The 24360-nt window shown below is 25.9% G+C and overlaps 6 protein-coding genes across 8 annotated transcripts in view; 3 read left to right on the top strand and 3 right to left on the bottom strand.

Annotated features, from left to right (window-relative positions):
* The first annotated feature begins 971 nt into the window (after positions 1–971).
* Positions 972–7727, top strand: LOC129607167 (SKI2 subunit of superkiller complex protein). Its single transcript, XM_055517931.1, has 4 exons — positions 972–1869; positions 1949–4296; positions 7125–7256; positions 7325–7727. Exons 1-4 carry the CDS (start codon positions 1026–1028, stop codon positions 7541–7543), a joined length of 3543 nt encoding a protein of 1180 aa, XP_055373906.1. The 5' UTR covers positions 972–1025; the 3' UTR covers positions 7544–7727.
* LOC129607169 (bifunctional methylenetetrahydrofolate dehydrogenase/cyclohydrolase, mitochondrial-like) lies at positions 4717–6292 on the bottom strand. Its single transcript, XM_055517935.1, has 2 exons — positions 6044–6292; positions 4717–5981 (listed from the first exon to the last, which is right to left on the bottom strand). Exons 1-2 carry the CDS (start codon positions 6134–6136, stop codon positions 5067–5069), a joined length of 1008 nt encoding a protein of 335 aa, XP_055373910.1. The 5' UTR covers positions 6137–6292; the 3' UTR covers positions 4717–5066.
* On the bottom strand, positions 7637–8858 carry LOC129607171 (dnaJ homolog subfamily C member 8). The gene is made up of 4 exons (XM_055517938.1): positions 8716–8858; positions 8550–8660; positions 8284–8493; positions 7637–8224 (listed from the first exon to the last, which is right to left on the bottom strand). Exons 1-4 carry the CDS (start codon positions 8779–8781, stop codon positions 7856–7858), a joined length of 756 nt encoding a protein of 251 aa, XP_055373913.1. The 5' UTR covers positions 8782–8858; the 3' UTR covers positions 7637–7855.
* Positions 8859–9617: 759 nt separating this feature from the next.
* LOC129607168 (probable tubulin polyglutamylase ttll-15) lies at positions 9618–11833 on the top strand. 3 transcript variants are annotated; one of them, XM_055517934.1, is made up of 6 exons: positions 9618–9920; positions 9968–10091; positions 10163–10983; positions 11066–11279; positions 11409–11471; positions 11520–11642. In XM_055517934.1, the coding sequence occupies exons 1-5, from the start codon at positions 9694–9696 to the stop codon at positions 11469–11471; spliced, it is 1449 nt and encodes a 482-aa protein (XP_055373909.1). In that variant the 5' UTR covers positions 9618–9693; the 3' UTR covers positions 11520–11642. The 3 variants fall into 3 exon arrangements, with proteins under 3 accessions (XP_055373909.1, XP_055373907.1, XP_055373908.1); XM_055517932.1 differs by lacking the exon at positions 11409–11471 and having other exon boundaries at positions 11520–11833; XM_055517933.1 differs by having other exon boundaries at positions 11409–11833.
* A 14-nt stretch (positions 11834–11847) lies between these two features.
* LOC129607170 (diphthine methyl ester synthase) lies at positions 11848–12858 on the bottom strand. Its single transcript, XM_055517936.1, has 2 exons — positions 12609–12858; positions 11848–12554 (listed from the first exon to the last, which is right to left on the bottom strand). The coding sequence occupies exons 1-2, from the start codon at positions 12741–12743 to the stop codon at positions 11868–11870; spliced, it is 822 nt and encodes a 273-aa protein (XP_055373911.1). The 5' UTR covers positions 12744–12858; the 3' UTR covers positions 11848–11867.
* Positions 12859–18181: 5323 nt separating this feature from the next.
* Positions 18182–24360, top strand: part of LOC129607101 (proteoglycan Cow) — an 84351-nt gene continuing 78172 nt past the window's right edge. The window contains exon 1 of the mRNA XM_055517835.1: positions 18182–18490. Coding sequence (XP_055373810.1) covers positions 18383–18490 — 108 coding nt within the window. The 5' untranslated portion in view covers positions 18182–18382. The remainder of the gene's footprint in view (positions 18491–24360) is intronic.

Raw genomic sequence — 24360 nt, 5'->3', positions numbered from 1 at the left:
GTTAAGACCACGGCTGACGGAATTGATTTTTAATGTAATGTCAATGTTAAGACCCAAAAAAATATTGATAGTCATCGAATTGTAAGTAAACACTCATCCTATTTGATCTTTTTTTATTTCTTTGACTCGTATTAAAATTATCTACATACGTATAAAATTTATATTTTTGTGTGAGCCATATGTATCATTTAATAATTTATGAATTAGACACAATGTATCTAATTCATCTTGACAATTCCCCTTACAGGTATATGAAAAATTTTATATGAAAAAATATGCTTTAAACTTTATATTTTCTAAAAATTTTATTTTTCAAGTTCATCAAGTGCATCAGAGACACCCGTGTGATTGGACGATCGGACAATATTTTTTAACCAATCCAAACGTTTCATTTTAATAATACATGTGCAAAACCGCAATGGCTTGACAAAAAAAAGAAATTTACTTACAATTACATAAGAGGAAATCGAAAATTTTTCTTGTTTGTAGTTGATTATAGAGTAAAAATTATTTCGTTCGGATTTTCGGCCAAATTGACAAGTGCGTAATACTATAAAATTATTTAAATTTCATATTGGAGTAAAAATTTTATTTCTGAATTTAAATATTACGCCGTTAAAAAACTTAATTTATGTTTAATTTTTTAACATTACAACGTCAATTTAAGTGATCGAAAATGATACGTAAATATTTTATTCCAGTTACTTCCTCCTGGAAATACCACCTATTCAATGCAACATAAACGTGGATGTTTAAATTTTGTGGATTTTGAAGAGGTCTAAATGTATAACTTTAGATTACTCTTATGAAATGAAACAAAAAGATAAGTTATACTCTAGATGTGTGCTAATCCTATCGCAATAGTTGCGCGAATATCTGTCATTGTTGTCGTTATTGCAAATATAAACAATTTTCCAAGTTGACACTGGAACATTCAAACTGTATTTACTCAGGTAATCTGGCAACTTTGAACGAGATGTGTTGAAGTGTAGGGTTATTATTTATTATTCTAATCTACATTTAAAATGAATCCTTTCATCGAAGATCAAAAGAAACGTCTCCGTAACTACATTACCTTACCCGATGTATTCTTGAAGCAATCCGATTTGGAAATTATTTCTAGGACACCAAATCAAAATTTACTACTGAACGTAACAAAAAGTCCGGCAAGCTCTACTTTAAAAGCAAAAAGAAATTATTTAACAGGAGAAATAACTGATTTTGTTGAAAAAGTCATAAGCCATGCAGATGCCAATGCGAAAAATTCGATGTCTTTCAAGAGAGCTCCTAATCCTGAAGAAACTATTAGAGGAAACCCAATGAATTTTCCATTTTGGCCTGGTGGTTTTGATGAACCATTAACGGATCCCGACACAATTTGTGGAAATGACGTTGATTTTGATGAGAAACCTAGACTAGTTACTCCGCCTGGATTTATCAATGGTTACACATTTGAAAATGACACACCATTAGATAATAGAGAAGAAAATAAGGTAGATCTTCTAGAAGCTTTAGAAAAATGGAGGGACTCTATTGATGAATGGATGGATTCCATTGAAGATAACGATAATGTAGAAAACAGAAAAAATGAAGAATCGGTAGTATTTCATACAACGCAAGAAGATGAGCACCTACTAGAGACGGTAGAATCTAGTCCAGTTCTTCCAATTTCGCAATATTCCAGGGAAAAACTGTTTTCCAGTGAATGGGCAGAAATAATAGATACTAGTAAACCAGTTACAAATTTCAAAGAAAAGATTTATGACATGGCTAAAACATTCGATTTTGAATTAGATAATTTTCAAAAACAAGCTATTATAAAGTTGGAGGAGCATGAATATGTTTTTGTTGCAGCTCACACTTCTGCTGGTAAATTTGTGAACCCATAGTTTTTTTTGTAAGGAAGATATAAATAATTTTAATACTTAAACTTATGTATGTATTTTAGGAAAAACTGCTATTGCTGAGTATGCCATAGCTCTTTCTTTGAAACATGGCACCAAAGTTATATATACGTCCCCCATCAAAGCACTGTCAAATCAAAAATATCGCGAGTTTCGCGAAAATTTTAAAGATGTTGGTTTGCTGACAGGTGATTGGCAAATTGAACCCAAAGCATCTTGCCTTATCATGACGACAGAAATCCTGCGTTCAATGTTATTCAATGGAACTGAAACTACGCGAGATATAGAATATGTTATTTTTGATGAAATTCATTACATTAATGACCCAGATCGGGGGCACGTTTGGGAAGAGGTGATAATGTTACTACCAGAAAATGTAAATATAATTATGTTAAGTGCAACTGTTTCAAATTTCATAGAATTGGCCGAGTGGGTTGGAATGACTAAAAAAAGGAAAGTTTATGTTATAACCACTTTAAAGCGTCCAATTGCTTTAGAACATTATTTGTATTTAGATAGTGGAGGAAAAAAAAAAGAAAATATGCATTTGATAGTTGATTCAGATAATAGATTTCGGGTAGAAACCTTTAGAGAATTAAAAGCCGAGTTTGAAAAAAAAAATTCGAAAAATTGGTCACAGTGGGATAACCTTATAAATCATTTGCAGAAGAAAAATATGCTACCAGTAATTGTTTTTACATTATCAAGAAATCGTTGCGATTTCAATGCTCTTGCATTACGTAGTAAGGATTTAAATACCGCAAAAGAAAAATCTGCAGTTCACAATTATTTTCAAAAATATTGTATGTCAAAATTGAAACCAGAAGATCGCAATTTATCTCAAGTTAACTTAATCAAAACGTCATTGGAACGCGGGATTGGTATTCATCATAGCGGCATTTTACCAATATTAAAAGAAATTGTCGAAATGGCTTTTCAGGAGGGTTGGGTTAAAGTATTATTTGCTACAGAAACATTTGCAATGGGAGTTAATATGCCGGCTAAATCAGTGGTATTTGATTCTTTCAAAAAACATGATGGGCAAGAACTAAGATTTTTGAAGCCGTCTGAGTACACACAAATGGCAGGAAGAGCGGGCCGACGAAGAAATGAGGTTGGGACTGTCATATTAGTATGCAAACAACAGTTACCTTCAGAAATTGAATTACAGCGAATGATCTTAGGGAAAGCCGATTCATTGTCCTCTAAGTTTAGATTGCGTTATGCAGCTATTCTTAGATGTTTATGTGTGGATAACATACAAGTGGAAGACTTAATGAAGCACTGTTTTAAAGAATTCAAATATAAAAAACAATTAGTTACTATTACTGAGTTGTTAAAAGCAAAAGAAGAAGAACTCTCTAAAATAAAGAACTTGGATAACAGTTTGCAACCACTTGAGAGCTTTTTTGACTGTGCTCGCAGGTTTTTGGAAATAAGAGAAAAGTTTATGAAAAAATTATTAAGTTCTCCAAACTACTTGAAAGAAATTAAAACTGGCAGAGTAATTATCATTTCGTTTGAAAATCATTACAATAAATTAGCGATAGTCTTAAGTTTAAAGATAACTGGGTCTGATAATTTGAAAAACACTATAAAAGTTCTTATATTAGATAATCAAGAAATTGAAAATCAAGAAACAACTGGAAACGAACTTTGGCATAAAATGATTTCTTTGACAAAAGAAATGCAATTTTTTCGACCCGTAGGAGCTGGGGGCCACAGAATTCTAGAAATTAAATTTGAACACGTAACAGATATAACGAAAAGTCTAATAAAAGTCGAGCCTGATTTAATAATTAAAAATTGGGAGCAACGACAAATTGAGCGTTTTAAAGATTCACCTCCAGGCCAGTCAGTGCTTAAAGCTGTAACTGAATTAAATCAATTGAATGAAAGTTATATATCAAATCCAAATTCTTTGCAAACTATGGACTTGAAAAAAGGATTTAGTTTGAATATTGAGGAAGAAGACGAATATTTGTGGAGAGAATTTAATACATCAAAGAAGAACTTGCGTGAAATTTTACCTTACACGAGCATTGCAAATTTCAAATCTGATTTTAAAACTGTGTTCGAAAAAAAAAATCTTGAAATGGAGGTGGATGAACTAAAGTTTCGCAGTTCTCCAAAAAGTTTGACTCTATATGATGATTACAGTTATAAATTAAAGGTATTGAAAGAGCTTGGTTATGTTGATAAGAATGAAAAAGTACTTCTGAAAGGAAAAATAGCATGTGAAATGGGTCAAAATGAGCTTTTTGTAATGGAATTAATATATTCAAATAGTTTTGAGGATTTAGAACCAGCTGAGATTGCCGCCCTACTATCTGGACTTGTTTTTCAAGCTAAAACCAACACGGAATATAAAATAAATGAAAAACTCAAAGAGGTTAGTGCGTATTTTCATTTTAAATTGTTAGAATACATACATAAATATACATTCATATTATATAATATTATTATTTATACTAAATACAAATATTTCCTAAAAATTTTCAAAGCTAGAAGATAAGACTGGACTTAAAGTTTATAATTTCAATTAAAAAACTCATAAAATTAGAAACTACGATATAGATGATATTAAGTCTTAACATTTTTATAGCTCTTTATGATTATTAAAGCAATTTAGTATAGTTTTTAGTATAGTATATTAACTTTCTTCTTGCAATTAGGCTGCATAATCTGTTCTTTGGTGTATATAATATGTGTACGTATTAAAATGTGTATCTGGGTACGTATTAAAGATTGCCGAACCGCGTCCGTTCATTCATCCATTTCAATGAAATTAAAATTGTGGGATAATTTTAAAGACTTGACGCGCTTAGTGTAGGTGTTCTACCATTTACATGTTAATTGTACTTTTGATTTTTTGACCATAATGTTCACAAGTAGACTATAATACGTTACTAATGGGCTGGTTGCTTTTTTTGTTTCAAATATGTTTGCGAATAAATAGAACGAAAATAGTTTTAAACTTGTATTTTTTACGAAATTTAATACATTTTCATGTTGTAGCCAATAAAATTATATGTACATGTATCTAAATTATGTACATGTGTTTTAATTAAATATTAATATATTAAATAATATTAGAACATTAACAAAATTTTAAAAAACATTTGTATTTAATACTTTATAGTTAATATTAAGAGTGTCAAGTTATAGCTTCCTTTTTTTTACCAAATTTTTTGCTGCAATTATTGTGTTATGCATTAACATTGCCACTGTCATTGGACCAACACCACCGGGTACTGGAGTAATCCATCCAGCGACTTCTTTAACTGAATCAAATTCTACATCCCCTACCAGTTTTGCTTTACCATTTTCGTCAGTAATTCTTGTTATACCGACATCAATAATGCAAGCTCCTGGCTTTATCATATCTGCTTTAATTAATCCAGGATTTCCAGTTGCTGTAATAATTATATCTGCCATCTTACAGTACATTTTTAAATCATCCGGTGGTGTAAACCTATGACAAATTGTGACTGTTGCGTCCATTCCATATGTGTCGTTCCTACCATCTACATGTAAAAGCATTGCTATAGGCATACCAACATTTTTCGAGCGTCCCACTACTACAGCCTTTTTTCCAAATGTTTCAATATTTGTTCTTTTTAATAATTCCTGGACGCCCAGTGGGGTGCAAGGAATTAAAGTGTTCATATCTAAGCAAAGCCGTCCAACATTTCTCTCATTAAAACCATCAACATCTTTATCGCAAGATACAGCATTGCAAATTGTTCTTTCATTTATATGTTCAGGAAGGGGTAGTTGTACAAGAATGCCATCCACGCAATCGTTATCATTCAATTCGTCTATAATACTTAAAAGTTCTTCCTGTGTTACATTAATTGGCAAATTTTTTGTAATGCTTTGTATTCCTACTTCAGCTGCAGTTTTCATTTTGTTCCGAACATATATGCAACTTGCTGGATCATCCCCTACTAAAATTGCTGTTAGTTGAGGTCTACGATTCCCTTCAGAAATCCAACTTTCAATTTCCAATTTCATTTCTTTGCATAAATCTTGAGAAATTTTTTTACCGTCTATTAATTGAGCCATTTTGGCTTTCTAAAAACAAACAAATAAAAGTTTTTTATATATTCAGTAATTTTAAAAAATTATTTTCTTACAATAGGTTTGAACACGTGAAAATAAACCTGTTGGGTTGTAAGCCTTTTAACTACTGTAAGTATGGTACGTTGTGCACTTAATGGTGTTGCCATCCTTAAAATCTTAGAACTGTTTTTTCAGATAAGCTGCAATTTAAAAACTCGATTTGCTATACAATAACAATAAGCTTTAATTCTATAAAATATGACTGAAGTTTCTAAATGTCATTTAGAAAGTAAAAAAATTTTTTCATTCCACACACTTCAAAATACTCTTTTATTAACAATATGTTGTGTATGTAAATTTGTACATATTTTGCGTACAAAAAGGCGTCATCGGATTAACTTAAGTTACAAAAGGTTTTTAATCATATGGATAATCAGATAAATAATTATTTATTTTCACATATCGAATATCTTATTAAGACATATATAGATACACAAATAATTTATATGCGTTGATGTAATTTAGTTAATTGGAGAGTAAGATTTGTGTTAGGGATTTTCCCCATGCGTCATGAAACATAAAATTTGTTTAACAGTTTTGTATCAATACATTTAACAATTCACTTTGATTCACTTCATCGAATAGCCTATTATGGCAATACTTATGTATTAAAATAAATATATTTAATATAAACATAAAATATAATAATATGTGGGTATACATTATATACATATGTACATTAAAAGTTATATAACAAAGGCACAAATTGAGCACAATTCTTCATTTAATTAAAATTAATAGATGTATTCTTTTTGTGAGGTTTTTTAGTGCGAGTTTGCAATGAAAATTGTAGATATGTATGTACATACGTGTGCATGTACATATGCTTTATGATATTAAATGTTAGGAACTTTCTATAATTGTAAAGTCCATACAAAATCTTAAGGATTCAATATGATTTTGCTTAATTGTACAGGAAAAATATTTAAATTCATTTTTAAGTAGTTTTTACTTAAAACTTAAAGATTTTAAGAAATATGACCATTTTTGTTCACACCTACATCATTACGTACACATTATTACGTATTTGTTTCTCTAGAAGTAAATTTTTTTATAGCAAAACTACCGATTAAATGATTTATTTAACAATTTCAGGGTAAAAAGCGTTTTGAAGAAATCAACAAACGTATTGAAGATGCAGAGAGAAATAACGGCGTTAATTCAGGACCAGAAAATCGGCTGAATTTTGGATTAATTGAAGTAGTATATGAATGGGCAAGAAATAAGGTTAATTTAAATTAGTTTGAAAGTTTTTTTTAATTGAATTATTTGAATTTATATTTATTTCCTTTAAGCCATTTTCGGAGATCACTGAACTTACTGATATTCAGGAGGGAATCATAGTACGATGTATTCAGCAGCTAAATGAAACTATTCAGGATGTGAAAACTGCAGCTTCGCGAATTAGTCACACGACGAATTCTATTTTGAAGCAAAAAATGGAAGAAGCTTTGGTAGCAATTAAACGTGATATTGTTTTTGCAGAAAGTCTGTATACTTCAAATACAAAATGATTATTTAAAAAAAAATTTCATATTTTAATATGAACTATGTGCATTAACATAAGCACCAATAAATATAATATTTTATACATATACATATAAATCTAAATTGCTTAAGTCTCTTTATTTATATCTAAAATTTAATTTATACAAATATGGTTCTTTTTCTTATAAAAAAATTGAAGTACACAAATAATTTTTGTAATATTTATGTTTGTTTTTATAAGCAGGTGTTATAATTATTATCTCTATTGTAATATATATATATATATATATATATATATATATATATATATACATATACACCATCAACTTTAGTGAAGCTCAATTTCTAGCCTCAGGCTTCAATTTTGGTGGAGCAAACATACTTCCTGTCATTTTTTTTTTCTTCTTTTTTTGACTTCCAGATTGGAAATCGTGCCAACTATTTACCCGGCTTTGACGAGATTCTTCAAAATTTTTCTGCCATTCTCGCTCTTTCTTTTTTTTCTCTTCTTCTTCGATTTCTGCCTCACGTTTTCTTTTACGTTGCTCCATATCGCGTTGATCTTGTTGTTGACGTTTGCGCTCCATATCCGCAAACAACTTCATTACCATAACATATATTGTATGTTTATATTTGGCGGGATCATCTTCTGGTATTGTCTCTGCTAATTTGCCTTCTTTTTTAAGTTTTTTCTTTTTTTCTAATATCTAAAACAGAAAGACCTTATGATATTTGTTTATATAAAGATTGAGATCAATAAATTAACCATATGATCAGTTCTTTCTTTCGCTTCTTCGTATATTTCAAGACATCTTTTCCTTCCTATATCATTTTCTAGAGTTTTCCAAGCTCTTGTTACTATGTCAAACGCAGCCTGAGCTGCTTCTTTTTTATCTTGATTTTTATCAGGGTGAACTAAAATTGATAAAGCTCGATATTTTTTTTTTATTAATCCTAAAGGTGTATCGGGTTCTACCTAAATCAGTTTTAAAATACATATATTTTGGAATATTAGTGTACAAATCAAATTACTTGTAGGACTTCAAATGGATTTAAATTAAAGTATGTTGAACCTGGGCGCAATAGCCTTTGAATTTGTTGATCTGATGTCAAAACAGAATCTCTCTTTTCTATTTCTTTTACCTAGAAGTTTTCAGCTTTTAAATATTTTACGAAAAATGTGTATAACAATACATACCTCTTCACAAAAGTTTTCAAACGAGGTATCTCGGTTTGAAGAACCGGGTTCATTTAAATCTGACATTTTTAATATATTATGTATTTTTCATGCAAAAAAATATTTTCTTTATTTTTGATCTTAAATAATCGATAGCATCGCGATTGACGGTTTAGTGGATATTTTAGAATACTACTCTGTATGTCAAGGAAAATACGAGTATCGTTTATCAATTTTACCATTTAATTGTCATCCTGCTCGCAAACATCTTTATATAGGAGTTATATAGGAGTTTATTACTGCTTAACACAGAACGAATATTGTCTCTTAAATTGACAAGTGTCAGAAAAGGCATTTATTTTGTTTTGTTCTTCTTTTTAATATTATTTCCATTATATTGAAATCATATTTTAACAAATTTATTACCATTTATTCATGTAATACTTATGATATATTATATACATATATATTTTGTTACTGATATATATATTTAAACAAATTTATTTATTTATATATAAAATCCACATATGCTCTTATAGCGGATATATGTTTTCCTAAGTTTAAAAGTCATTAAACTATGATTATTTTTTATGTCATGTATTACATTCTTTCGTGAATTCAGTCCCCTAAGGTACACGATATGCGGCACGCATTGACTTAATTGGAGCATATAGTTAGAAATAAAAAACAAGAGAGTTAGGAACTCAAAAAACGAATGTTGAAAACATTTCTTTCGATCTTCTTCTTTCGAATATTTCATTTATTGACTTTTGACATGACTTTTGTAACCTGGGTCTACACAAGCATATATAGACTTATTGACAAATTCAGCTAGAATTTTTTTCGTTATGTGTACACATCTTGACATAGCAAAAATATCAAAAGTACATACATACATATTTCTGTCAGCCGTGGTACGAATAGTTAGTAAGGCTGACCGCTGTTTTAATTTTTTATTCAAGTTTTGCGTTCTTCGTTATTTATTTCGGTAATGTCAAAATGATTAAGCATCAGTTACTGGGATTTACATTTTTTATTTGCGGAATTTTTTGTAGTTCGATAATTATTCAATGGTTGCAGCTATTTAATAAACAAAATTTTTCTGAAATAATCTGTCGCATTTGCAGAGACCCGAACTCCGATGAAGCTTTAACTAAGGAATCCAAACCTACGTTTTCTATATACGGGAAGTCCCGAAATGAGGATCATTTAATTCATGTTTTAAGGTAGTATTAAAAATTTTGAATAAACATGAAGTTATAGATATTTTCAGTGTTTTAAAGAGGTTGGGGTTACGAAGAGTACCTCTTCAAGAAAACTGGGATTTATTATGGTCACACGATTTTCCCTTTCGTAATCTATCTAAAAAGTTAAAAAATTTGGAGTCTCATCAAAAAGTAAAAATGAGTTCTATAGAAATTGTTTAATTTTTTTTACTTATTGTTTTAGTAATTTCTTATATTGTTAGGTAAATCACTTTCCCGGTTGCGGTTTCATAACAAATAAGGTAGATCTTTCGGTAACAAATTTGCCTTTCCAACCGAAGTCGTATAGATTACCAAAAGATAAAAGTAAGTTTATTGAATATTCGAAGAAACACTCAAATAAACTATTTGTTGAAAAACATAACGAGCATCGACATATATTTATTAAAGAAAAGAAGGATATAAATTTATCATCCAATGAAGTTTTCATTCAAGAATTTATAGATCGCCCTTATTTAGTTGATGGTTACAAATTTGATATTGGAGTTTATGTGATTTTAACCAGCGTGAATCCTCTAAGAATATATATTTATACTGGAGATGTATTGTTTCGATACTGTACAAAACAATATTATCCATTTAATTCATCTATCCAGGAAAAATATGTGGTGGGGGATGATTATTTACCTTCTTGGAAGGTTCCATCTTTAAAAGTATTGTATAACTCTTTTAAATTTGGCATGAAAGATTCATTTGATGGATATGTTAAATCAAAGAAAGAAGAACCTAGTATTATATGGGATCAAATTGAAGATATTGTGAGGCAGACAATACTATCAAAGGAAAAAAATATAATAATTATATTAAATAATTATAAACACAAAAAAAATTTTTTTGAGTTAATGAGATTTGATTTTGTTGTCGATGAGAAATTGAAAGTTTGGTTGATGGAAGCAAATATGAGTCCCAATTTATCTTCAGCCCATTTTAAACAAAATTCTTTGCTGTATGAGCAATTATTATACAGCATGTTTCAGCTTGTTGGAGTTGGACTTCCAGTACAAAGAAATAGCTTTGAAAAGAGGTAGGTGCCTGTTTTTCAAATTTGAATTTTAATTAGGTACATACTCGTACAATATGTAAACAAATATACATGCTTTGTTTAGAACTGTGGACGAGGAATTAATGATATCTTCTGAAAAAAATTTAGCTGTCTTCGTTCAAGAGTGTTTGAAAAATTCTTGTGAATCCAACTGTAGTAAAAGCAAATGCAAATTTTGTTTGAATTGTTTAACAAAAAGCCGTTTACAAAGTCTTCATGATGCTTACAGAGAGCATATTCATAAAGCTGACACAAAACGTATTTTCCCAAAACCAATTGTAAATATGAAACGTACTTTAATATCTTAAGAGAAAGGGGGCAAGGTTTACATTGTATTCTGCATTTTATCTCTAAAAGAGAATTTATTTTATTCTATTTTCTTGATAACGCATTTATTTTATTTACAGATAATTTTACTAACTTCACATTTAAAATCTATAATTGAATTTCATCATGAATTACACATATAAGTACTTATATGTATATACTTTAATCTGGAAAATTTAATTTACTTTTAGATGAACTATCAAAGTTATGTAATTGAAAACGAAATCAGTGGATTAAGTGAAGAGAATGAATTTATGGTAAAATGGTTTTATGGAAAGTGTCAGAAAGATTCTAATTGGTGTATTTGAAAGTATACTGATAGTAAGTTTCGCTTGAAATAAAAATTAATTCAAACAATTCGAAAATGTAATATTGATCTTGCTCTAATCAAATTTAGTTAATTTCGCAAGGTAATTATCGGAGCCTTTTTAAGGTGAACCTACATATTGATTTAAAAATAATTTTGCTTTTAGTCTGATATTAAATAAAGAATTTTTAAAATTTTGATCTGTTTTATAAAATTGTATTTTCAGAAATTTTTAAATGACCAAAAACTGTTTTAGATATTCATTTTCTAATGGATGCAATTTACTTGAAGGAATAACAAGAGAATGGAGTGGTTTACCCAAGTCGGCGTCTGCCATTTCTTTAAGAGGGCAAGATTGTATAACTTGGCTGTCGTGCCCAACTCTGGCCAAACCAATTACTAAAGAGTGTCCTTTTAGATCGTATTCTTCGTTGTGGTTGCCTTTACTTTCGATTATAGCTAAGAGTTGTTTTGAGGCTTCTGCCACTGTCATGAAGCGGGGAGGCATGTATTCTTTTTTTTTTTTGGTAAGAGATTCTAACGTCGGTTCTTTCACCTTGATATCTAGTAAACAAAGGGTGTGCATATTATTTTTCCTATTATTTCTAATTTTATCATAAAAACTATCTGGCTTCCAGTTCTCTTCCCAATAGGGAATTGAAACAGTTTCTCCAAAGTTGTAAAGCTGTAGTCCACAACATCCTACAGCATTTATAATTGATGCATTATGAATTACTTTATAAGGAATGTTTTTCTCTTTAGCTCTTAATAAAAAATCTGTGTGAGTTGTTGCTCCAAAAGGATCTCCTACCACTAATAGAGCAACATCAGAACTGGCGGCATTTGTTAAAATTTCTTCTGCTCCTTGCTCTACAAGATCTCTGTCAGCAATAATTAATGGTTTTCCATAAAAATTTTCCTATAAGAAGTATATAAACAAAATATTGTCATAAACTTATTTGCATGTACCTACCAAATCTTCTTTTGAGCAACATAATATTGATGTGTATGCTTCTAAAAATACTTTATCACAATTTTTAATTATTTCTAAGCCGCGCACTGTTATATCTTTCGGATCTCCCAGACCAAGTCCAATCAAATAAAACATGTTTTCGAATAAACTGAATCTATCTATGTAAGACGTTTGAAAAGAGTTTAGTAAGTCGGTTTTGTAAACAACTTCTAAGTAAGCTACCACGTTTGTTTGACATTAATTTCAGAATTTTGTTTTTAGAATGACATTCCCTGTCACAGGTGCTGTTAGTGATCATTTTGACTGTACATAAAAAAAAATCTGTCAACTGTTTTACCAATTTTAATTTTTTTGATTTGCCACTTTTTGCAATAAGGTTTCCATCAATTGCATAAAAAAGTCAACGAAATAAATGAAAAAACTGCATGACTTCAAAGTGTAAATACATAATTTGAGCATTATCACAAAATGTTCTTTTTCTTTTTATCTCCAATATGACATTCTTTTCTCCATTCAATATTCGCATAAGGTGAATTTAAAGGACGCGGTATGCGGTTGTCAAAAAAAATTGATTTTGAGTGTTTAAATATACGTTATAATATTAAAAATATATTGGAATTCCCACAAATAGTATTGCGTTGAACGAAACTAAAATAATAAATACACCTGCTTACGTAAATTTACGTGTGTAAAAAAATAAAGCTTATACAATATATGAATACGTAAGAGAAAATCTTAAAGTGAATTGATATCCACTTGTATTCTAACAGTCACAGTGACATATCTAAGTCAAATGCTATTAGTTTGATATGATTAACATTGTCTAAATTGGGCGTATGTTAGTTCTAAATTACTTTTCAAATTGTCAAACGGAACGATAGTAATTACACATTACATCAATATTTGCATTCGACAGGCTATCACCCCAAATTTCTAAAGTTAAAATAAAACTAACCTTTAGCAATTTAAAAAGAATACATTTTATTTTAATATTTAAGTAATTAAAATAATTTTTTTTTTATAAATTTACATAATATTTTTGGTAGTTTTTGCTTCCGTAAAATAATACAAAATGAAATTTCATATGCCAAATGACATGCAAAATAAAAGGTTTACAAAAAAATAAATAACTAAATGAAGAAAAAAATATTTCTAATAAATATAATTTTCTTTTGTTTTTGTATTTTCAGTTATTTTGTGTATATAGATTTGACTGCGAATCATAAAAAGTGACAGTTCAACGCAAATCGATCTAAAAGAGTGAGTTGAACCATTCCAATTATGAATTTGAAAATGAATTTTGTTAAGAAACTTGTACCACATATCGGCACAAACGCATTTATATGTGCGGATTTATTCAGCAAATCTGTTAAAATTATAAAAGTAATCATATTTATGTGTATATACAGTAAAACACGGTTAAGTGGAAATCGATCAGCCAAGAAAATTTTGTCCACTAAAGCGTGTTTTCCACTTATACGAATTCGACTATACTATTATACGAATTCGACTATAATATTATAACTTTAATTTTTCAACACTCAAAATTTGACAATGACAGAAATTAAAATATTTTGTGTAGCTACATAGTGTTGCTTTTCTTATTTTGTAGTTTAGAGTGTAGTTTTTCATTTTTGACATTTATGCTAAATAAAAACAGGGATGTGCAGTTAACCGAATAAATTTACATATTAAGTATTACATGAGGGAAAAAATATATGTGCAGATAAGCGTGTTGTGCACTTATCCGAATTCCACTTAAACGAATTTTTTTATATGAAAAAATCGAAAAAAGTACAAGCCACGAAAATTTGATGCAATTAAGCGTGAAATCCACTTAAGCGTGATCCACTTAACCGTGTTTTACTGTATATGTACGTAACGTATATACATGCATGTATTATAATATTACTTTATTTTGTAGAAAAGATGAAAATCAAATTTCTTATACTAGCATGCACAAAAGTGGAATTCCTACACTATCAGCAAAGTTAAGCTTACAATTGGAATTTTTGTATTTTAAGAAATTTTGTATTATATCACATTTGTGTATTGTGCTTTTAAAAAAAGGTATTTTATATAAAATGGAATTTACAAACTGATACTAATTCTAATACATACATATATACATATTTTACAGAAAATTTTATAAATGCGCAAAATCAGGAAAACAATTTGTGTTGTTATGGTATAAAAAATTAATGTCGACAAAAGCAGTCAATGTATGTATTGTACGAATATGTAACATGTAAAAGTGAGTATGTGTTGTATGTAGTTTTCAATATTTTTTATACATACTTATTTACACTTTGTGTAAATAAGTATGTGAAAAAAATATTGAAAACTAGTATGTATGCCATATATATCAGGCCTCCAAGCTGAAAATATGTTCCGAAATTTTGAATCGGAAAAAAATACAAAAAAAATTCCTTAACGTTTTATGATTAAAGTATGAAATATTTTTTTATTTTTTTTTTGTGAAGTTTTTGAATATTCTTTATGAATCTTATTTTATTTAGTACAGATTTAAAAGGAACCTAGATTATAGTTATTAATTTTTCGCTTTTTATTTAAATTTATTTTTAAATTCTACTCCTTATTCAAAAATATTACTCTGCAATTCGGTACCTTTCCATTTGGAAGACAAGAAAAATTGTCTGCGCTAAAAATTGCATTTTTCAGGTGAAATTTACCAACCTATTTTTTTGAAATTTAAATTTCAAAAAATATGTAGAATCAGTAGAGCCAAAAATATTGATCAATTAATTTCCTTTACACAAATAAATTCCGGCACCGCTTCCATTTAAACTCCATATAAATTTGGAATTTATTTTTGATGCGCTCTCTAAGCTTGATGGCCTGATAGATATATATGGCATTAGCTTTATACCAACAACAATTTATATATAAGGATATATATATAAGGATATATGAGTACATATATGCATATTTCAAATCCCATATGCACACATATGTATATATATATGTTACAAATAAAACTTTTTACCGTTTTTAAAGTTTTTAATTTTATAGAACTGAATTCAGATAATTTCAAAGTTTTCAATATAGCGTTTTTTATTATAATGCTTGCAATGGTGTTCTAAAACTTATTTAATTTATTAGAATTTTCAGTTCTTTAGGTTAAGTCCTGGTTAATTTTCTGCAGTTCTTTAGGTTAACTTTTTGCATTAAATAAAAATGCATTTTGTTGAGTAATAGTAAGACAACAAGTAAATTATGGAAGATGTAATTTTATGATAAAATAAACACTTAAAACGTAAATTTTTGCTAGAATTTTTATTATTGCAATATATGTAATGCAAAACACAACTACTCTGTTTTTAATTATAATTATATACGACGAAAAAAATTTACTCAACCCTATGGCAAAAGTACTTACATATATAAAGCATTTGAAGGAGCTTACAAATGAAAGTTAACGACCAAACATACATATTTAGTATGTACTATAAAATATTAATATATAGCATATCAAAAGTAAATATCTATCTTTCTTAAATATTCAATCAAAAATTTTTGATTCATAAAGTAAATGTTAGCATTACTTAAAAACTCAAGAGTCTTGTATTCAAATGTCTATCATAATTGTTTTCAATGCAATTATGAAAAATTCTTAAATTCCTATATTTTGAAATCCCGGAACCCTAGGTCATATTTAAAAAGAATACTTAAAATTATTAACTTAAGCGTCTTAGTATTTTGTAGTGAACTGTAAAATCTAGCTTCTTTCTTTTTTGAGCAAAATTAATATAAGAGAAAAATTTTAAAAAATATGCTCAATTTTTTATTTGTGATAGTGTGTGTAACTGTTATATACATATGTACACTTATGCGCCCACAAATATAAAGAATAAAAACAATACATCAATGAGAAACCATAGAAAAGCTTCATAAATTTTTCCAGTATCTTGAGCTTGCAACTAATGCTAATAATGTATTTGTTTTCGGATTTGGAAATTCTTCTGTATTTGGAAACTCTTCTTAGTAAATATTATGGTATGGTAACATGAAATTAATAATACTTTTCCGAATGTTATATATTTTCGATACATGTAAAATTGTTAATTTAGGTTGGTATTGACATCATTATGAAGGTGGCAAGAATCTATCTATAAGGTTCTAATTTTTTAACCTATAAATTTGAATTTGAAGTCGCCCTAGAAAAAGTTTTAAAATAAAATTTTATTGGTTGGCAAAAAAGAATATCGATTCTTATAATAAATTATTTTACTGTTACATGTTTATTTGCACCACTATACATAATATACATACATATATACATTATGCACATAATGGCATTCAATTTTAATTTTTTACATTAATATTTTTATTATTGAAAGGTTAGGTATGGTTAATTCTCCAAAATGTCAAATTTTCTTGAGATGTAGACTTCGCTAGCATAATATTATATTTTGTAATATGTATGGTGAATGAATCTATTCGCCAATATTTTTACGAAATGGCAAGCATAATTGTAAAATGTTAACAGTGTTTTTAAGTAAACTATTGTTGATTCTTTTGCAATTTTCACGAATTCGTCCGCGTGCTTTTCACATCATATTTTCATTCATAAAACTTTTCATCGAATTTATAAAGAAATCTGAAGAATTCGTAATACATAATATCATAATGGTCATATTTATAACAAAATTTCTTGTTGAATTTGCCATAAGTCTATGTAAATTTTTTCTTATATTAGGATATTGTTCTAATGTCGTTATACCTTACAGTATACAGCTTAACAATATATTGGTGTCGCACAATTATAATACAATGAAAATTTTGTCTATACATTGAAATATGCATACATGTATAGAAAATAAATACAGCTTTTTCATTTTTGCTTTTTTTATTATTCTCGGAGAAATATACATACATATGTAAATATAATATGAAAATAGGAAACAGGACTCTTTTAATTTAGCTTTGCAGAAATTTGAATAAATAGTTATAGATGGTCAATTGTCAGGCATAGAACAAAATAAATAATATTGCTTCTGGTGAAATTAATCATATTATAAAATATATAAAAATATTATAATTAAAATAATTAATATTTTAGTATATAAAAACAAATAAAAAAAATTATAATTAAAAAATAAATTAAAGTTGATTTTTTTTTATTAAATTTATATATACATACATATATGTATATGAATTCTTATATATATTACATAAATATATTGTAAAAGTATTTTTATGTACAATTAATTAATATTATATTTCGAATTACAAAATTTATTTCGAATCAAAATGAATTTATAATATATACATATAAAAAATTAAATTTCAAAGTACTTACATACATATATTATAAATAATATTGAACAATATTAAAAAAATAATTATAATAATATAAAATCTTAAATAAATTATATAAAAAATATAAAGGAAAATTACATAAGGAATATTTTAAATATTTTCCAAGATTTTTATGAAAGCTTTTTAAAAATTGTTCATTTTATAAAACAAAAATAATAATAATAAATGATCTGTGTATAATACAAAAGTACATACAACATATAATATATTAAAAAAAAAAAAAAAAAACAAAAAATATAAAAAAGGAAAAAACAAAAAGTGTTTGAATAATTTTCATTCTGTGTTTTTTTTTGTTTTTTCTTTCTCTCTATACAAAAAATAATTTTTAAATAATTTTTTTATTTGCAAATTAAAATTAAAACCTCATTTCAGACATCAAAATATTTTGAAAAATCTAATACACATACATACATACATATTTGTAATTCAAAATGAAAGTAATAATTGTTTTATTATTTGGTTTAATATTAACATTAACTGTTAATTTAACAGAGGCAAAAAAGAAGAAATATGAAGGAGACTTTGAGTTTGTTGATGAGGTAAAAGAAAAATTATTTGAATTTTTAAATTATTAAAAATTATATAAAAAAAAAACATATATACATATTCATTTAAATAGAATCTTTATTAATTTATTGATACATTCTATATATATACACATTATATATATTATTTTAAAATTAATTATTCTTTTTCAAACATATTATTCATTGTATTATATTGTAGAAATAAAACGGAAAGAAATTTATTATAATATTATAAAGACACTAAAAAATCAGAAACAATCTTAAATACATATTGTAAATGTATATATATATAAAAAGTATAAAAAATTCTTATACATATATATACTATATGAATATAATATATATACCGATATAATAAGTTGGGATATATTCATTTTTTTGTATAAAATAACGGAAAGTCGAAATCATTATTATAAATGATATTATATATAATATATAATATATATGTATATATATTAATATATATATATATATATATATATATATATATATATATATATACATTTTATGTGTTTGTATTTGTCTACTCTTTTTATATTAAATATATATGCATATATATATATATCCATAAATATTTTATATTGAAATATATTATAAATATCGTATTTAAATACAAATCTATATATGAATGTATATAATGTATGCAAGTGTATATATATGTATTCTTTACGTATACTATAATAAATATTCTATAATATATATATATGGTCACATATTTATGTAGTATATATAAAATACAAAAAATTATGGTAAAAATCAATAAAAATTGTTTGAGAAAAGAATAAAAAATAAAATATGAGGAAAAAAAAAATTAAACAGCGGAAAAATATAAGCGAGATTTTTTTTTTTACATAAATGCATTTGTGTACAAAATAAAAAAAAAAATTATTTCTATTTTCTTTTTTTCTTCTCATTTTATTAATAATTTTGGTTTTTTTTTTTTGAGGTTATAACACAATTTATTACAAAATTACTTGTATATTTATTAAAAAAAGAAAAAATAAAATAAATCTGTCACTATTTGTGTAGGTTTATGTGAGAAAATAAATTTATTTTATTTGAAAAATGATTAAGAGTAATAGATTACACATACACACACATAGTTATATGTATACAACAGAAGGATATTTGACGGGTGGTTGCGGATTACTATTATAATGGGAGACTATTTATAATATTATTAATATATTTTTTATTCTTCTTATTATTATGACAGAAATTAAATTTTTATTTTTTTTTTTTTGTTTGTGGCTATAATACATATAAAAAATATATAATGTATATATAAATATACGCACTTTTCTAACTTATATTTTATGTTGTCCTTATGCAATTAATTAACTTATGTTCGCTTATTTATATTATAGTGAAATTAATTTTTTTCGTAATTTATTTAAATTGAAAACTTAAATACTTTTACCTATATATGTACATAATAAATAAATTGAAAAACAAAACAAAATGGGCAAAAACAAAATTTTGCAATTAATTGAACTTTTATTACTTGTATCCAAAATAATGTAAGTGTTTAATACATTTTAACCATGTTTTACAGACAAATTTCTGATAAACTGAGTAAAATGTTGTATGAAACGAACTTTAAGAATTCATTTAACCGCATCTAGAAAATTTTGAGCTGAATCTGAAATTTAATTAATTATAAAAATAAAAATAAAGAACCTGTAAAGCCTAAATAATTATAAAGCGAATTTCTAATGATTCCGAAAAAACTTTAATTTGTATTAAGGAAAAGTTTTTTTTAATAGGCTGTAGCTCGAGAAAAATACATATATGTATTTGGCCCATTCCTCCCATATATAATTTTTTATTTTTATGACCTAGTTACTGAATGACTAATTTCTCAGTTTTCCTTTTTTTTCTAAAATTGATTTTGATAAATTTTCGATTAACCAGAAAAATACGTACTTATGTTTTTTAACATTCCATTAAAAATATATAGAGAAGTTGATTTCATTTTTAATTAATTTGTACATATATATACATATATCACTAAGAAGTTTAGCGAGTGTGACAATTTGGTATTATGTATGTCGAATTCGACATAGATTTCTTTGCGAATTTGAAAATATTAAAAGAATTTTATTTTTACAGTTTACTTTTATTATTACCGATGTATACTCGTAATGCTGTCTTTGACAATTTGGCGAAAAAATCCATTTGCTATACATAACATGTCAAATGTTATAACAAATTTGTAAGCTCAAGAAAGATCTATTTTGTTTTAATAATTTTTTTCCAAATGATATAATCAAAAATACATATGTAATGTTTAAAGTAAAAATGAGTTACTTTGTAGCTTAATGCACAATACAGAGAATCCCATATTTTTTTTTTAAAACGTTATTGGATCCGACAAAATTTGCTTGTTTATATTTAAACTTTTATCATACAACATATACCACGCAACATTTCAATTATTCAAAGAATATTTTATCAAGATGTTGTTCTTATAAACTAAGCACGTGTTTTTCGAATTACAAAGTTATGTTGGGGGGAAATTTTTTTTAAAAAAAATAATTTAAACTTAACCGAATTTTAACTTAATTTATTAAGTACATTATATGATGTCATAAATTTATTGACAGTTTATATTATAAAATTCATTTAAATTAAAATAAAACATTTGTGTATATAAAAAGCAAAATGCAAAAGCAAAAAAGAATGAAAACATCTAAAAAAAAACCAAACAAGAAACCAAAAATAAACAGTTAAAAAAAAAGAGAAAACAAACTAAGGTTAATGATGTCATGATAATCTCATTTTGCTGTACGCTAGCTACTGCTATATTCAAATATATTGGTGATAATACAAATACAATTTCTAGTCTCTAAGGAGCCTTCATTTATTTTATTATTGTTGTGAATTTTCTTTTTCCGTTTTTTTCTTGTTGTGTGTTGTGTTTTCCTTTATTTTTTTATACATTGTATAGGCATTTGCACATACATATATATATTTTCTTTTTCTATATTATATGCGATAGAATATATTACACGGCCAGGTAAAATATATATATATATGTATAGGGGATTTATATAGCAAGATTACATTATTATTTTTTTAAGTATAATATAGATTTGCCCAGCATTGTATACAAAATAATAAAGGTCATAATGATTTTATATTTGGAAGCTAGTTATGTGTATTATAGTGATTTAGTTTTTTTTTTATACAAATATTAATAAGTATCAATATTGATATAATTTATTAAATTTATTCATAATAATGTTGTTAATTTTTTTTCTAAATAAATAATTTAAATATTTTCAACAATCTTTGCATATTTTTTTCTCTTAAATTATTTGGATTAACGTTTCTCTTAAATATTTATTAGCTGTACCTTATTGTCTCCTAGTGGAGTATTTTTCAATTACAATAAAATTATATTTTATTTTTTTAATTGAATTATCTTTTTTATTATGTAGGGTAATATAGTAGATACATTGCGAATATATTTTAAAGTAGAGGAACAAATAAAAATTTACTGAGTTCTTAAGGAGAATTATAATTATATAAGGTCTAAATACAAAATATGTACACATTTTCGAAATAATAATAAAAAATTAAGTTTTTTGAATAAAATTAAATCATTAAAACTCTAAGAAAGGTCAAAAAATTGTACATAAAATAAAGTGGGGTTTGGAAAACTTTTTAAACGATTGGTTTGTATACAAGGTGCACTTCTCTTTCGAAATGTAGAATTGCTTAAACGCGTCTTGGTTATGCCCACGATTTGTGAAAAACAACGAAAGTGGAAGACAACGATTAATTTCAAGAATCACTTTGAATACCCCATAAAATATCATCCATAAAATTTTACGGATGATATTTTTGTACGTTTGAATCTTGTTAAAATTGTTTGCGATTTGGGCACGACAAGTTATCAAAAAAAAGAATTATTAGTATACTTTCAAGAATTAGCATTTGTACAGCGAGTACAAATAGATTCATGGAAGTTCGAATAGTGTGAAATCAAAAATAAGTACTTTTTATATTCAGAATTTACTATATATATATAGATATATATATATATATATATATATATATATATATATATATATATATATATAGACATATGCTTTTTAAATATGTATGTTTGCAATTGTAAGGATTTATCAATTTAAAATTTAGAAAATATGTTAAAAATCATTGGTCATTTAACGATATCCATTAATTTCAAAATTGCGATAATTTAGCAGTAATATCCAATTCAGAAATTACAATAATTCAAAAATAAAATATTACGTTTTAATACTGTATTATTGCATTTTTGAATTAAGCCATTCTTCGCAAAACGTGGCTGTCAAAATTTGCTGATTTTAATGCTCATTTAATATCAATTGGACTTTTATGAGCTATTTTAATTTTATTCAGCTATTTAAATCATATTGCTGAATAAGTTTACCTGTTAGATCTATATTAATGTTTTAAGAAAATGTGATAATATCTGAAATATATAAGTGATTTATTGAAAACTTGAATACAAAAAAGTTGATATTTCAAGACGTAAATGTATTCAAACATTTTTCTCTGATTTCAAAATTTCAATATTGTGATGTAGGTATACAATTCAGCTTATAACTTATATTTGCTGAATTATTTGGTAATTTTAAAGATACATTTCTTTGAATGTATTAAATAAATCCTTAAAAACAAAAATTTTATTTATACTCGTATAATTTAATATTTAGAAATTTTTAAATTATATAGAATTCTATATACATAATATTTTAAAATTAAAACACAATAATTATCATATGACATAATAAGTATATTAAATTAACATTACATTTCATATCCACCCATTTTTCAATATAAAAGTGTTCACAATTGTTTATAGTACATTAATAAAAAGCATACAATATGTAATACTTCGGTGTATATATAACGTATTTTTGTATATAAAATTTCACGATATTTAATATTAAAAATTTGTAATAAAGAACCCCGTATATGCTTAGATTTATATGTTGAAAGTATTTCTAAATCTAAAATTAAATATTGTTTTTTCCATATTATAATGAAGGCTTTCATTAACCTATTTTTAATAAATTTACCTATACATTATGATATATATCTATTTTACTATATATATATGTACTTACACATATAAGTAAGAATGGTATCCATTGAATTGTATTGTATTTCAGGAAATTCTTTACATTTAAATATAAATATACTAATATGTAAATACATACATGTAATATTGATGGAATATTGTTTATACATGTAATAATTATTTGCATATTATTTTAATTATTATTTTATACTAATCTATATATATATATATATATATATATATATATATATATTCATAAATATGAAATATAATTCAATGAACATATGTTACATTATTATGTACATATATATGTAGTATTTATAAGTACATATATATATATATATATATATACTCATAAATAGTACATAATATAAAGTATATTGTTCAAAAATTATGCTGCAACAGCAAAAAAAAAAAAAAAAGAAAAAAAAATATAGAATTTCATTCGCATAATATTGAATAATTGCGGAAAACTTTTGAATCGTGAATTAAAATTTTGCGTACACCAAGTTTTTTTTTTTTTGTTATTCTTATTATGTAGCAGGATTCAAAAAACATTTGTTCCATATATTGTTTTTTTTTTGTTTTAGAGCTCTATACAGGCCTTTTCATGTCATATAATAATAAATATAAACATATATAGCTTGTATATAAAGTTATACTCCTAATATTAGTGAGGGTATGTGCATAAAATTAAAAATTAAAAATTTTTACACAACATATATTTTATATATCTACTCACATAATTGTACATATATAATCAGAAATATAGACATAAGCATATTGTATGTGTATTTGTATTTGA

This window comes from Condylostylus longicornis, unplaced genomic scaffold (assembly GCF_029603195.1).
Source record: "Condylostylus longicornis isolate FDR11 unplaced genomic scaffold, ASM2960319v2 ptg000026l, whole genome shotgun sequence".
NCBI lineage: Eukaryota > Metazoa > Arthropoda > Insecta > Diptera > Dolichopodidae > Condylostylus > Condylostylus longicornis.
This window is presented reverse-complemented; position numbering and strand designations above follow the sequence as displayed.

Excerpts from the sequence above, each read along its gene's own strand:
- LOC129607167 (XM_055517931.1), top strand. The coding sequence starts at position 1,026 with ATGAATCCTTTCATCGAAGATCAAAAGAAACGTCTCCGTAACTACATT. Across the intron at positions 1,870-1,948 it reads TGCAGCTCACACTTCTGCTG|GAAAAACTGCTATTGCTGAG; the intron begins GTAAATTTGTGA and ends TATGTATTTTAG. Across the intron at positions 7,257-7,324 it reads ATGAATGGGCAAGAAATAAG|CCATTTTCGGAGATCACTGA; the intron begins GTTAATTTAAAT and ends ATTTCCTTTAAG.
- LOC129607169 (XM_055517935.1), bottom strand. The coding sequence starts at position 6,136 with ATGGCAACACCATTAAGTGCACAACGTACCATACTTACAGTAGTTAAA. Across the intron at positions 5,982-6,043 it reads TTCACGTGTTCAAACCTATT|AAAGCCAAAATGGCTCAATT; the intron begins GTAAGAAAATAA and ends GTTTGTTTTTAG.
- LOC129607171 (XM_055517938.1), bottom strand. The coding sequence starts at position 8,781 with ATGTCAGATTTAAATGAACCCGGTTCTTCAAACCGAGATACCTCGTTT. Across the intron at positions 8,661-8,715 it reads TTGAAAACTTTTGTGAAGAG|GTAAAAGAAATAGAAAAGAG; the intron begins GTATGTATTGTT and ends GAAAACTTCTAG. Across the intron at positions 8,494-8,549 it reads ATCCATTTGAAGTCCTACAA|GTAGAACCCGATACACCTTT; the intron begins GTAATTTGATTT and ends AAACTGATTTAG.
- LOC129607168 (XM_055517932.1), top strand. The coding sequence starts at position 9,694 with ATGATTAAGCATCAGTTACTGGGATTTACATTTTTTATTTGCGGAATT. Across the intron at positions 9,921-9,967 it reads CATTTAATTCATGTTTTAAG|TGTTTTAAAGAGGTTGGGGT; the intron begins GTAGTATTAAAA and ends AGATATTTTCAG. Across the intron at positions 10,092-10,162 it reads ATTTGGAGTCTCATCAAAAA|GTAAATCACTTTCCCGGTTG; the intron begins GTAAAAATGAGT and ends TTATATTGTTAG.
- LOC129607170 (XM_055517936.1), bottom strand. The coding sequence starts at position 12,743 with ATGTTTTATTTGATTGGACTTGGTCTGGGAGATCCGAAAGATATAACA. Across the intron at positions 12,555-12,608 it reads GTTGCTCAAAAGAAGATTTG|GAAAATTTTTATGGAAAACC; the intron begins GTAGGTACATGC and ends TACTTCTTATAG.